The following is a 14,553-nucleotide window of genomic DNA, read 5'->3' as shown; positions in this document are numbered from 1 at the left end:
ATGGAAAATGACTTTATTTTTTATGTGCTAGGTACCACAGCAAGGAGTTACAGGCACACCTACAGCACTACTTGCTGCCAGTCTACTGGCTTATGAGGAAGGGGTTTCTGTTTGGTTGTTCAGTTAGTATAGCCAATTTTTTTTAGTTGCATTTCAGACATAAATAGCATTGACTGTGTTCCACACAAGACAAAAATCGCAATGCGAGAAAGTCATAATTGAGGTTGTGCTTTTTATCGAGACTCAAGTTCTATTTGAGATCATAAATTAAAATGAAATTGCTCGTTATTTTATTCTTACTTGACATTTTTGTGTGCAAGAAATGATTCCCAAATGTCTTCATCAAATATGCAATCTGTTTGAGTAATGGATAATAAAAAAGTAAAGAAGTGTGACAAAGCAAACTGGAAATATATTAGCAAAGCAATGTCACAAAGCTTGTGTACGGGCCACATGCTTTTATCTTACCTTTCAATCTGTTTCCAAATTCAATACTAATTCACAAGACCAAGAAGGTCCCTTAAAACTTTTCTGGCTTGCAGACTTCACGTTACTCTCTGAATCTATTGAGGGCTAGAGTGTGACTGCCAGAACTGGACTGACATTTAACCTGAATATACCTAGTCACTAAATTCTAGTAAAATTGTCATGGCAATCGTTCATTCCTGGTAAGATATTTTTTGAACTTAAAATGAATAGAAGTAAAGCCATTGGCAAAGGACAGCTTTTGGATATAATTATGTTTATAATTTGTTTATATTTTTGTCTGTACCTATGTTTTAAATGCATGTGTGCCAGCTAATCCATCCAGAAGTTGACACTGGGACTGAAACAGTTCATTTTACTGCATGTGTTGTGTTAGGCTTTCTAGAGGTCTGTCCCTTTGTTCCACTTGGTATGGTAAAAGCAGATAGTGAAATATAATTCAGTCTTGCTGAAAGCCCAAATGAGCAAAATTTTTTATCTGATTATCTGATTTAAATGGGAATTTAATGTTTCATTTACTGTTCTTTCTTTTTGCTGTCACAGGAAGCCAGTGATTCAGTAGAGAAGACCAGAAGAATAGTAGTCACTTTTTATATATTGTATCTCTCCACCCTTTAGGCTTCAAATGTAATTTCAGTAGTGTTTCACAAATCTGTACTTATTTCCCTCAGGGGTTAGGACCATGAGCTGTAGGCACACAGTTTGTGGTGATTGGGATGGGCTGAGCCCCATCCCCAGTTGGTTTCAGCTGCGAGCAGCAGGTGAGCAGCACTGCCAGCAATGAGCCATGGAGTGCCCAGGGGCACTGACCAACCACCAAAGGGAACAGAGGGCCCACAGGGGCAGGGCATCAACAGGAGGGGATAAAAGGCTGGGCTAAAGAACAAGAACAGATGACTCTCAAAGCCTTCTGAAGTGGTGTGGTGTTACCCTGTATGAGTTGAGCTTTCTGAAGTTTTCTGATGGCACTCTGTGTGTTGTGGCTATCTCAACTGTGACAAGTGCTGTGACAATGAGGATTTAATATGCATCTGATTGCAGAAGATTTTTTCTTTTTTGACCACAAATGTATTGTGGTCTCTTCTGTCTCTTTATTATTTTTTTTTCTTCCAGTGTGTATTTGGCCCTGGAATTTAAGGAGGTATTGAAGATGGATTATGACTGGAGTTTCTCTGAATCAAATGCAGGAATTTTAGGATAATGAATTGTTTACTACTGAGCGATATTGATCCTTCTGCATGAGCTTGTAATTCAGCAACAGATCATTTGAGCATGGAGGGAAAATTGGTGGCTGCTGTGGGGTGGTAAACTAGGTAAACTATGGATTTGGTAAACTAGCAAAGCAGACTCTAAGGTTGTAGAGAGGGATGCTTTTTTTTAGTGATTTTTGGTGAGGAGAGTGGATTTTGCAAGCCCAAACAGAAGAAAGCTTTTGGGCTGATTTGTAACCCAAGTACCCTAGTGTAGCTTGCAGAAGGGAAGAGGGATTTGTTCACCTGCTGTTGATTTTCCACCTGCTGTACTCCCTTCCTTCTCCCCCAGTAAAGTGGGTGTATGTCTGGAATCTGGGTGTCTGGGTGTTAGCTGACTTCATTGTCAGAGGTAAGCAATGAGCTAGTGTAGTCCCCAATGAAATCCCCTTTGAGGACACTCACAGACTATTCTGAGTTGGAAGGGACCCACTAAAAGAGGGTTTCTCTTGAAACAAGTGCACAGAGATTTGGATGGTGGTGTCCTTCAAATAGGAGATTAGAGATGTTGCGGGTGCTTGTCAAAGGGTGCTCAAGGATTTGAACCCAGAGAGACAAGAGTAAAACTGGAGTGAGCAAATGAAATGTTACAGAAACCCAGAGTTTGTTAGAAGTTCAGTCTTTTTGTGAATATCCATCAGAACTCACAGAAGGTATCAAGAGTTGTTGTCATCTTAATTCCTAATACCTGTTAGGCAGGACAATGATATTTTCTAGGATATTTATTGAGTCTCTAATTCTGAATCTTATTCTGAATTTGCAACTTATACCCCTTTACTAAAGGATGCAATATGCAAAAATGTCGATTGCTCATTAGAAGCTCAGTTCCAACATATGTTTGATCATCAAGACCGGCCTCTGAGGGTGTGATTGCAGTAGATTTCCCATAATGGTACTTCAATTGTGTTATATTTTAGCATTTACAGAGAACTTACAGAAAATTTGATCAAGAAGCAGTAGTATTGTGATGAAGAATTCACAAGAATGTTTTTTTCCTAAAGTGAGCAGCAGCCCAGTTTTTCCTGAAGAAGAGAGAAATGGGACTATATTATTTTCAGTGTTTCTGTTCCAAAATGTAGGTCTCAGTAGTTCTGTTGTGTTCTTCAATTTTGCAAATACAGCATTAACAATCTATTCCATTGCACTTTTGATCCTCAGAAGGAAGGCAGTGGTGTAGTGCCTTAACATATCGTGCAACCTGACAGAATAAGATGTGTAGGATATGGTACAGCAGGAATTTAATGAGCCTTTTTTTGTCCATTATCAGAAACTTCCTGCAAGATATGCCCATAGGAGTGGTTTAAAATCGTTACTATTTTTTTTTCTAGTTTTCCTATCTTTTAAAAGAAGTTTGTTGTAGTATAAATGTATTTGCTGAAGGTCAAGGACAAAATGCTGATGCAAGATGTGTGTGTGCAATTTTCAATAATTTATAAAAAGCCTGGCATTTGTGAAAAAGATGCCATCTCATTCCATGATATAAATACATGGAATGGACAAAATGAATTCTCTGTTGGGCCTCCAGTGACAGAGATACTGTGCAAAAGGTGCTTGACTGTTTTGCTATTTGTAGACTTGGTGTTTGGCTGCCTGTTCAAATGTTTCCTGAATCACCATCTTTCAGTACAGTTACAACAGGAGAAGTGGCATTTTTAATATTGTGACTAACACTTGTATCAGAGCTAAGCATTCTAAGAGACAGTGTCCAAGTGCCTCACTAATGCATGATGTGGAGGCAATGTGCTGGATGATAACCCCAGAAATAACCTAGAATTCTTTTACAGTGCCAGGAAATACTCACTTGAATGCTTGTAGCTATTTCAAAAGGAGATAAGTGCTTCATCCCCTAAAAACCTGAGAATCTGGGGGAAAATAATATCAATAAACACTTCTTGTTGCCTCTGGAGTACTCTCAGACACTCTTATGTGTCTTGCTATCTATTATATCATAAATAGATATAGGAGAGTGCCTTTCAAAAGCCCTGATGTTTGCCACCAAAATGGAATGTTTTGTTATAGGAATTAATGGAAACTTGAAAAAAAAATACACAGAAAATTATTAATAATGTAAGTGTACATGTAGGACTCTACCTGATGAAAGGCTGCTGGAGTGACCTGCAGGAAACACAATTCTGCTGCTGTTGCCTTTGTGTTCCATACAAAGCTTCCCAGCATGGCTGTGGTCAGAGCTGGAGGTCCTTGCCCTCACAGATCCTGTGGGTCATTGCTGTCAGGTATTGTACAGGGAATGGGGACATGCAGAACCTCAGAGGGGCTGTGTCCAAAGCAGCCAGGACAATTTGGGCCTTGAATAGAGTGAGTAGAGAGTCATGGGTCAGATAGATAGGAGACAATGTATAGTGTCAAAACAAAGGAGACTTGGTGTAAATGTTGCTTTTAATATTTTGGTTACTGTGATGAAAGGGCCAGAGAAAAGAACAGAAGAATATCACAATACCAGTATATAAATCCAAGATATACCTGCATGTCTGGTACTCTTTCCACATCCTAAAGGAATACTGAATGAAAACAAGGTGTGTGAAACAGCTTCTAAATATATGACTTGGATCTATATTTAGATCTGTGGATCTATATTTAGTTATTACCCTTAAGATTTTTTTTTGGATGCTATGAAGTATTGCATTAGAAAATTAAAAGTCTAATTCATAGATCAAATAATGAAGGGATAAATTAGTATTGGTATTACTAGCTAAAACAGCAGATTTGAAGTAATTCAAAGAGAGTAATAATGGATTTAGAGAAGTAAATAATATGGGGATTGATCTGTGGCATAGGTTTCAACTTGTCTGGATACAGACTAATTCATAAGGGTAAACCACCAGAAGAGAAATTTAAGTGACAGAAATTGTAGAATGGTATTGTTTAAAACCCACTCTTGTTTCTAGAGCTTCTAGTGGACAGCAGAATGACAGCGTGCATACAATGTAGTTTGATGAGAGGTATAAAGTCTTTTGATGTATGACCTCAGAACAGAATTCATAGGAGAGCTGATTTGGATCGCAGCCCTGCTTTCTCAGGGCTAGGAAAATGGGCTGAACAGTATTGTGTCTGTTTTCATAGATTCCAGGGTTCAGACCAACTGAAAGAGAGACTTAGACTGAAGCAGCCCTACAATGATTTATGCCCTGTAGGGGCAGGGCCCCTTCATCTGTGCCCTTTCATCTGGAAGGGGCACAGATCCTGTCCTTTCTTTCAGGAACTGTTCATTAATATTGTAATGCAGTTGGTAAAAGCTGGGATTGGGCAGATTTAAAATGATAGAAGATGGGTTTGTTGCTGGGCTGAACCTTGACTCACTTTACCATTTCTGCCATGTCTTTCATCATGGTGAACAATGAGTATGCATGGCATCTTGGAGACACCAGCAAGAACATATAACATGTTTTGAGCACTTGACATTTCTCATGTGACAGTGAACACACTGAGAGGCAATTTTCCTATTTATCATGACAGCTCCCTGCAACTTGCTTCAGGAGACCTGAGATTGCATACAGCTGTCCAAGAGAGGAAGGCTGTGCACCAAATTTTTATTTCTCTAGACCCAGAGATTCTTGAATTGTTCTATCAGGAAGCACATTCCTCTGCACTAAAGAAAAGTCTGTGTGTATAACCAGAAGGTCTGAGAGTGGTTGAGTAGCTGAAATTGAAAGAAAGTGATCAAAACCTAGCATGAGAAGAATTGTGCCACATAGACTAGCAGGACAAAACCCTGAACAATAGTTATTGGATGGCATAGGAAAACTGATAATCCATTTTATTTTAATACAACTTTAGAAGGTAGTTTGGATCTCAAGATTAATTTGTTTTAAAAAAGTAACCCCAGAAAGGATGTTCTACTGACTGGGCAAAACTGCTATTTCAGATAAGGGTTAAAGAAGCGCTGCCTCTCACCACTGAATATAAAGACCTATTTTATGGCTCTGCAGACTGGTTTATTCTCCAAGTTCCGGCATATGCTGCTGCTGTTTTCATACCTTAACTAAGTGCTGTGAAGCAACTGAGTTCACCCAGGCTGTCATAAAATGTGAGATTCAACATTGTAGTTGAAAGTGTTTTCACAGAGAGGGATGGTGACAATGGCAGTGAGTGCCAACATGAGTGAGTGAAGGTGTTTAGCAAGTAGGAGTAGAGAAATTTGGGGTTTCTATCTCCATCCCAACGTTGTTCAGATATTTAATCCTGTTACTTTTTGCAGTAAAATGGTAAGTTCTTCAGGGATGAGGATGTTGATTTGAAACTCTTTGGACATGATGTGTGGGCAGGTGCTTTGTTATGAAATAAAGATGCCTCCAGCTCTGTCTTAAAATTAAAAATCACTTTTGACCAGAAAACTGTCAGGTTCCTAGTTCAGAAAGGAAGGCTTTGAATCCTTGTCCACTGTAACAACGAGAGAGCTGAAGTCAGTTTCTTCACACTGGCATCTCTTTTCACCTGCTCTCTGTAGATAGAAGATCTGACATTGCTGAAAATGTCAGATGCACAATGTTGTTTAGGTATATTAATTAAGTATATTTAGTAGTCAATTTAACCCTCGATAACAATATAAAAATGTAAATATGTTGTATTTGTAAAAATATCAAACAATTTGAATGTTCTTTCACAACAGGAGAAAGGCAAATATATATTTTTTAAAAAAGAATTGGAAATAATCTGATGAGAAAAGCAGGAGAAAAAGTAAGGTGCTTCTCCATAATTGTTTATGTACATGCTGACATCTGACAGTTTTCAGTGGTTAGTGTGAAGCAGATATTTTCCTTTCATTGAGGGAGAGGGAAGGTGATCTCAATTTACTTTGCAGTTATTTCAGGATACCTTGAGGTAAGAATGTGCCTGAGGACAGGTAGAGCAAAGCAGTTGGTGTCTGGTAACTTATTATACAAGGGTAAATCAGCCATTTGCTAGAGCTCTGTTTTGAAAATCTATCAGGCTGTTCAAATTCTGCCCTTTATGTTTGCTGGTTTTTCAAATAGATTTGGGCAGCCAGGCTTTGGTTTGCAATTAAACAGACAATTTCTTTAGGCGTTTTTTTTTCTGCTTCACTGAAGTAAAGAAAAATGTTTTATATCCATTTTTTACATTCACTGGCAGTTTCATTACTCTGAATATTCAAAACTCATGGAATGAGAATTGCAGCTTGGAAGAAATCCCAAGTTCTCATTGTTAATGGTGTTTCAAAGAATCATATTCTGAATTATCTGATAAAGGTTACACTTTATTAGATTTATTGATAGCTTTCCTCATGGGTTGGGCCATAGGGTTGAATTGCTAAATGAAAAGAGTAAGTGTTTGCTTTTAGAAAGAAGTTGCTTATATTCTGTTTTTAGTGTGACACAGTTGTTGGTCTTGGCCTTCTGAATCTTGATTAATCTCAGTTTTGTCTTGTAGCTAGTTCCTAATGATTGAACCTGACATAGCTGCCAAATTCTTGTTTTATGTAATAGAGAAATGTCCTGTTTATACTTTTTTTGAGGAAAGCCCTGGTTGCTCTGGCTTCCAGGACCTCTGTATACAGCAGTTTTTATTGCTTTGTTGTTGCCCATCCTGTTGAATCCCTGATATTCAGATCTCAGACTGGTGTAGTTCGTTGTCCACGGGCAGCTCACAGCACCATGATGGCACAGCCTTCCTTCTGACAGACCCTGCCATTCCAATTCCTGCACGGCCTGGCTCTGCTCGCTGTGGTCACCACACCCTCTCAGGCAGTGTGTCGCTGTGTCCTGGTGCACGTGGCAGGAGAATTGCTTCTGGAGAGCGTCCTTAAATTCTCACACAAAGGACATTGCAGGCAGCTTTTAGGGAGCAGCCATTTAAGGTGGCAGTACCTGTGTGATCACAGTGCTGATCATGTTCTATTTTTACATCCTCCTGTGACAGAAAGCTCTCATTCATCCTGACTCTCCTAATCAAGGTGTTTCAGCCACTTTTATTTCTGTTGTGTTCAGTCACGGCTGGAAAATGAATGTATTCTTCAGTGCATCTGTTTTGAAGCAAATCTTGTTCTGAAGAACAATAGTGTCTAAAGATGCAATATTAAGATGGTTTTCCTGTCTAGTATAGGTTAATTAAAAGAGTTAATATAATTTAGGATTTTTCTTGACTTTAAAGTTTGCTCAATAATTCTGTAAACACTTCTGTCCTTTGGAGCAAAGAAGTGTTCAGAAGAAACCGGAATGGCCACAGAGAGAAGCAAAAAAGAAAAAGACTAAGTAACAAACCTGAATAGCTGCAGGTTATATATTTAGCCTTGCTCTACAGGGATGTATTTCTTGATTGTATTTATTTGTATTTCAGTGCTGCTTGAGAGTTCCTATTGCCACTGTCTCTGTGGTTCCCATTCTGAAAAAAAATTGCTTTCTAACCAGCCAGCACTGGCAGTGTGAGCAAGGAAGTGTAATCCCCATTTTACAGTTGGAAAGAGGCTGAGATGGAGTCTGGCTGTTCTCAGCTCACACAGGATGTCTCCGGGAGAGCCAGAAATTGAACCCAGATATGTTGCTTGAGTCCTACCGAGTCTCAAGGCAGTCTTTTCTCAAAACTAAAGAAAATGCATTTATTTGATATACTCATGTCAATGCTATTCCTGTGGATACTATTTGGAGCATCTGGGTTTTTTTAAAAATTCAAATTAATCTCTTTTCTTGCTTTTCATTTCATATTTAGCGCTAATATTTAATGTGAGATGGAATGGAATTTACAGCTTCACTGTGTGAAAGATTGCATTAGAATAAATTTTAATAATAGTTTGAACATAATTAAACAAATTTTTTCAAAGAGATTACATTTTTTGATAATCTTTATTGTCATTGCTATGTAAAAGATTTAAATCTGTTTCCATCTCTTTTTCATAAATTGATGCATATGCAAAAATAGATGATATTTCAGATGCTTAAAAGGAAAAATATTTCCTCCTCTACTTTGTTAAAAGCAGATAATAGGTTAGACTGTAGGTTTAAATTATTTTCTTTCTAAAGTATTCAGAAATTGATAACTTTTAATGTACCATGCAAATCTTGAAAATGGTGTGTGAATGTGGTGGATCTTCCCATGATTTCATCTGGGAGAGAAGTTGTTTGCTTTTGTATTGGGGAATTTCTTCAGCAATGCAGGAGCAAAACCAGTTTTATTTTTACTGATTTGAATTTCTCTGAAGATCTTTTTACCAGAACACGAGAAGAGACTTGTCTAAGTCCCAGCCACTTGAGTAACTCTACATATTTGAGAAGCACAGCAATTTACCCTGTAACTGGAAAAACTATCTCAGGGAGCCATGGAAAGTTGGAAACTTTGGGCTATGCCGGTTTTAATATCTGCAGGCTGTCTGAGGTACTGAGTGCTTCTGGATGCATATGCCAAGTATCAGCCTTTGACATGATTGTGGCAGCTTGGCTTTGTTAGCAGGTTAAAATTCACCATGTAGAATGAATTTAAACATTCTGAAGTCTTAACATGAGGACTGGTTTTACTGTTTTCTTTATTTTCCATATTTTACTGAAGTTGTAAACTGGTGTAATATTGTCTGTGGCTGTAGGCAGCAGCAATAAAAACTGACCTAGAAGTTGGTTTTGTACTGACACATCTAAGAGGAGAGTTGCAGGTGGAAGAGAGGTTTGGCACAATGTTTAGAGCTCATCTGTAGCCTTGGCTTTAGACTTGCCATTCTATTTTTTGAAGCTCTCTGGAGGATCTACCTGGACTATCTCCAGGTGGAACAAGTAGAACCTCTTTGAAGAGAAGGTGAATGAGCATCAGCTGACAAATTGGTGTCATCACAAGTAGTACTGGCAGAAAGATCTTGCAGATTTACATCCTGCAGTGTTACATCTTGAAACCTGAGGAAACAATTGGACTGGCTGGCAAAGGATCCATGTTTGTGAGTGTGATTCTTAAAAAAGCCCAGTTTATGTTATACCATATTCAAACTGCCTTTGGAAAATTAACTATGATCTGAAGGGCACCTTGGTATGCATCTGTTTTAGGATTTTACTGGAAAAACATTTCAGGGATTACAATTGTCCAGGCATATGGAATAGTAATTGCATGCAAATACATTTTATGCTTTTTAGCTTGGCTCTGTCAGCTGCAAGGGCTGGCTGTGCCTGTTTAGTCAAGGGATGTATTATAAAAACAGACAAACTATTAAATGAAAAACTGGGGATGAAAACAAGAGGCTGAAATACAAAATATACTTTTTAATAGTGACTATGGAAATTCTGTACCTAAACAACCGTGGATTTTTTAGTGGTGATCATACTGATTTAGTATTTATTCATGGGCTATATGGATTTTTGTTACTTGCTGACTTCTTTTCTCTGTGCAAATCTCTGAAGATACTGTGAACTGCATGAGGAGTGGCTAAACAAGGAGTTTGTAATTGTGTATGTGTATTTGCAGTACACTTAGGTTCAGCTCTTAGTTACGAGACCCAAGGTGTTTTGGTTTTTTCTTTCGTCTTGGTTTAGGTTGTTGTTTTTTTTTTTTTTTTTTTTTTTTTTTTTTGTGAGCTTCAATAGTTCATTGAAGGGTAAGCCTTGAAATTTTGCTAGCTTTAATTCTGATGTAGCCATGCTGTTCACTTTGTCAAAATATTTCTCAGATCACTTGGCTAACCATTGCTGCCACCTTCGTGAGGACCAGAGAAACCACAGAAACATCACAACCAACACAAATTAATCAGTTTTATTTGCTTATCTCTTTTTATCTGATAATTAAAATTGACTCTTTGGTTCAACAGAAAATCTATGCACAAATGACATTGATTTGTTTTGATAGGCTTATTGGAAGACAAATGAGCTTTTGAATTCCTAGTAACTAAGGAGTGAGAATGATGATAAAATCCTTTGAAGTACTTAATAAATCTAAGTTTTGAGAAAGTCTATGGCTGAAGTTCAACATCTATTAATCTTTTTAAATTTTTCATCTAATCTAAACTGTTTTAATTATTTTCACTTCCACTCTGTCTGAAAGGGTATGGGTGGTTCCTAAAGCACAAGGTTTTCTTCAGTGCGTGACAGGGACAGCACTGAGCAGGACTTAATAATTAATTAAACACATCTGTTTCCAGTCAAACAGCTCAAATCAGTTTGCATCAAATAGAATGGATCACACAGAATTTTTTATTATTGTACTTGTTAAGTGAATGGATGCATTCAATAATGGGGAAAGTGCCCTTTGTGATTGAAGGAGTTATTTTTTTCTTCCTTGTTACTAGGCTTGCAGGTAATAACCTTAACGTTTTAGGTGTGACAAGAACAATTGAATTACTAACACAAAATAGGCTTATTTTGAATTTGGATTTATTTTGAAAGCATGAGTAAAGAGCTTATCTTTCAATAGGAAATCTGCAGTTCTTTGAAACTCAGATCTAGTCCAAAAAACTAGAATATGAAAAAACCGTTGCAAGCAATTTTTGAGCCGTGCTTTGTTCACATGTCAACACATTTTATCTTCAGTACTCTTAAAGGGAAAGAGAATTTCTATGAATATCTCTGGCACTTGGCAGTGGAGCAAGCTTAAAATGTAACTGACAAACCATAGAACAGAACTAGCTCCTTCCTGAAAATTGTTCTTTTCTGTCACTTAAATGTTATTTTGGGGAGAAGAAATGTAGAAATTGTTCTTTGAGAACTTAGGTATTGTTTTGACTTGCAGGGAAAAGAGCCTTTAAGGAGATAAGGCCTTCTGAACATAAAACCCCATACTTCCTTGATATGACAAGTATATATGTAAACTTGCCATATAGTTGAGTGTTAAAATGAAGAAGAGTCAGAGCTTGACCCTGATGTCTAATGTATCACCTTATATGTATGAGCTGTGCCCCCAAGCAAAGTAAATAACACTCTGAACTGTGACCAAACCATGAGATAAATTATTAGACCATATATTTTGGACTGTCCTCTACGGCCTCTAAGCCTTCTGTATCAGGACAAAATCTGGCATTCATCATTGACTGTCTCTAAAATTAACTTTCCTAATAATCTTTCCTCTATTTTCTGTCCAAAAATGTTACAGAGTCTGGGGTATACAAAAATTTGAACCGAAGAAAGAATTCCAGCTGAGGTCAATAATAGTATTGTTTTATATAAGGAGGTTTTAGGATTTGGTGTCCCTGACACCAGACCTTTGGATTAGTGGAAAGATAAAATTCTTAGTGCAGACCCAATACTTGTTTTTTCCATTAATGATATTTAAGGTTTATGTAATTATTGAGGTATTTATAACAAATATTTAATAATAAATAACTGTGCTGCTTTACTGAGAAATGTAACATGAAGCATTGCTTATGCAGAGAAGAGAAGGAATATTGTACAGGAAAGAATGGAGTAGGTTTTAGGACTGGAGCACTTGGGTGAAATTTACATTTAAAGATGAGGAAATGTCTTCTTCCAGTGATGTGTTTTCCCTTTGATATGAAGACAAGTGAAGGGAGCTGCCTGATGGTCTTGGTTGATGCCAGAGAGCCAGCAGTGTGATTTAGCTCTCATTAAGGCAAGCATTTCTTCAGTATTATCTTGGAAGCTGTTTCCAGGACAAGCAAAAGTGCTGATGCTTTTGCAAAAGGCAGTGCTAAACTTTGGAGTCCCAGGTGCAAAAATAAACATGTGTCTGGAGGGATGGGCTTGTCCTCCCCAAGGAAACAGGGCAAGTACAGCTGATTTTTCCAGGAGATGAATCTTGAAGAGTTTGTAGATGTATAGCTACAGATCTATAAATGCATTATGAATGTAAAATTCAACAGAGAAAAGGGAAGACCTTTAACTTCAAAGTCAGTGATGACATAAGGAACTACAAAATAGCTGTAGGAAAATTCAAGATAGAAATTAAAGGCAGTGAGGCTCGGAGAGCATTTTTCCTACATCACTGGCTTAGTCTTGTCCATGCTACTACAAATGCTGTTTTAAAAACAGGCACAGTTTTGCCCTTGCATTTTAACTCCTGTTAGAAAGCTTTCAGCACCCAAATTAATTGGACTCTGAAACTGCTGTCCACAAAATGAAGTGTAGGTAAAAGGCCCAGCTCTTACACAAAGGAAGTTGTGTCCACAAATAGGATTGTGTGATGTGGTTAGCTCTGACCACACAGAGCTGCTTTGTAACCTGCTGATCTCTATGAGTGCTGTGCCCTTTCCTGTTTCTGTTACTCCCTTAAATTCCAATATATCTGATGTTTTCTTTGAATTGAAGGTTACTCTTTTAAGTCTGTTTTTGAAAATTCCTGATAGTGAATGGTGGTCACGTTCCTTTTTTGTTTATCTCTTTGCTCGAATGTGGCAACAGTGAATTAGCATAAATGGTGCGAGGAAAGTAGTTAATATAATTTGTATTCTTCTTTAATCCTTTGAATTTACCTCCTTGAAGATACATCAAAGATGAGTTTGGTTCATAAATATGTTCAGAAGATGAATACAGTAGGGGGAAAGAATCCTGTTTTATGGTATTTTTAAGACCAGAAATAAATCCTTTATAATCAGTAATTGACCTATATGATGTGTTTTTTCCAGTTTGTTTCAGATCCTTGTGCCAGCAACCCCTGTCTCCATGGTAACTGCAGCAGCAGCGGGGATGGCTACCTGTGTGTGTGCAGCGCGGGCTTTGAGGGAGCGCACTGCGAGCGCTCGGCCCGCGGCCCTGCGGCCTCGGCGGGGACAGAGGCCAGCCCGGCCCGGCACAGCAGCCCAGCCTCGTCCACCCTGGAGCCCGACATTGCCCTGCCCCGCTCCAGAGCCACCGTCACCTTACCCACGTGGCAGCCAAGGGCTGGACAGAGAGTTGTGGATCTCAAATGGGATGAAATCGAGGTGAGACTATTCGGTCGCAGTGAAAATTCACTGACAAGAAACCTTTCAAGTGTTATTTTCAGGTGGTTTCATGATGTCCTCATGAGAAAGCTGAAGATGTGATCTCTGCCCCGAGTTAATATGCTGATAAAATTGAAACAACCCATTTGATCCATGTTATGAGTAATGGACTTAAGTTGTCTGGTGTGTTGTATTAGATTCTTCTTTGAAATGGGGTAATATTGATTCTTCCCGTCAATTGTGTGACAACATATCTCCAAACATCAAATAAATTCAGGAAATGCTAAAAATTAAAGCAATTCCTTTAATATATTTTTTGGTATTTGCCATTATTATCACATTTTGCTGCATGTTTCTGCATTATTGAGACAACACAGTTTCTTGAGGATTGGAAGTGATAGCTAATACATTACGCAGGGCACAACTCTAGGGATGCAATGACAGTGGTGGAAACTTTTAAATGTTTAAATTGTAAACATTTGTTGTAACTCCTACAAACAAATCTCTGTCAAAATGTAACAATATCTGGTAAAACTACAGCTGGAAAGCACACAACGTATGATCCTTAATAAATGTGATCTTTGCTTTCCACTGTGTTGCACTCTGTGCTGTTTGTAATGCTTAAACATTTTGCATAGACTGAAGTATCTGCAAAAATTAAAAAAACAATCAACCTTAACCAAGTTATTGTTAAAGGAATGATCAGCTTAGTACCAAGTGCTAGGAATAGTGAAACTTGTTGCTGAAAAAATACTTTAATTTCTGTAGGCACATTTTTATGACATCTTTTTCTTTTTGAGAAAGACCTTAATATAATTTTGTTTCAGGTTATTCAGGAATAAATAGGTAAAATGTCAGTTGTGTCTTTTTTTTGAAATGTTTCAATGAGTTTGATTCTCCTGAGGTGTTTTAACATACTGCATAATGAGAAAGTAAGCAGGCAGGAGTTTAATCATGGAACAAGTGTATTTTTCATCACTCTTTTCTAGCCCAAACATATTT

General features: G+C 37.9%; 1 protein-coding gene across 1 annotated transcript in view; it reads left to right on the top strand.

Annotated features, from left to right (window-relative positions):
* The window catches only part of DNER (delta/notch like EGF repeat containing), a 108,349-nt gene that overhangs the window by 31,848 nt on the left and 61,948 nt on the right, over window positions 1-14,553 (top strand). Inside the window, exon 2 of the mRNA XM_074547094.1 lies at window positions 13,255-13,551. Coding sequence (XP_074403195.1) covers window positions 13,255-13,551 — 297 coding nt within the window. The remainder of the gene's footprint in view (window positions 1-13,254; window positions 13,552-14,553) is intronic.

This window comes from Zonotrichia albicollis, chromosome 9 (genome assembly GCF_047830755.1).
Source record: "Zonotrichia albicollis isolate bZonAlb1 chromosome 9, bZonAlb1.hap1, whole genome shotgun sequence".
Lineage (NCBI taxonomy): Eukaryota > Metazoa > Chordata > Aves > Passeriformes > Passerellidae > Zonotrichia > Zonotrichia albicollis.
The sequence above is the reverse complement of the archived record's forward strand: the minus strand, read 5'-3'. Positions and strand labels throughout refer to the sequence as shown.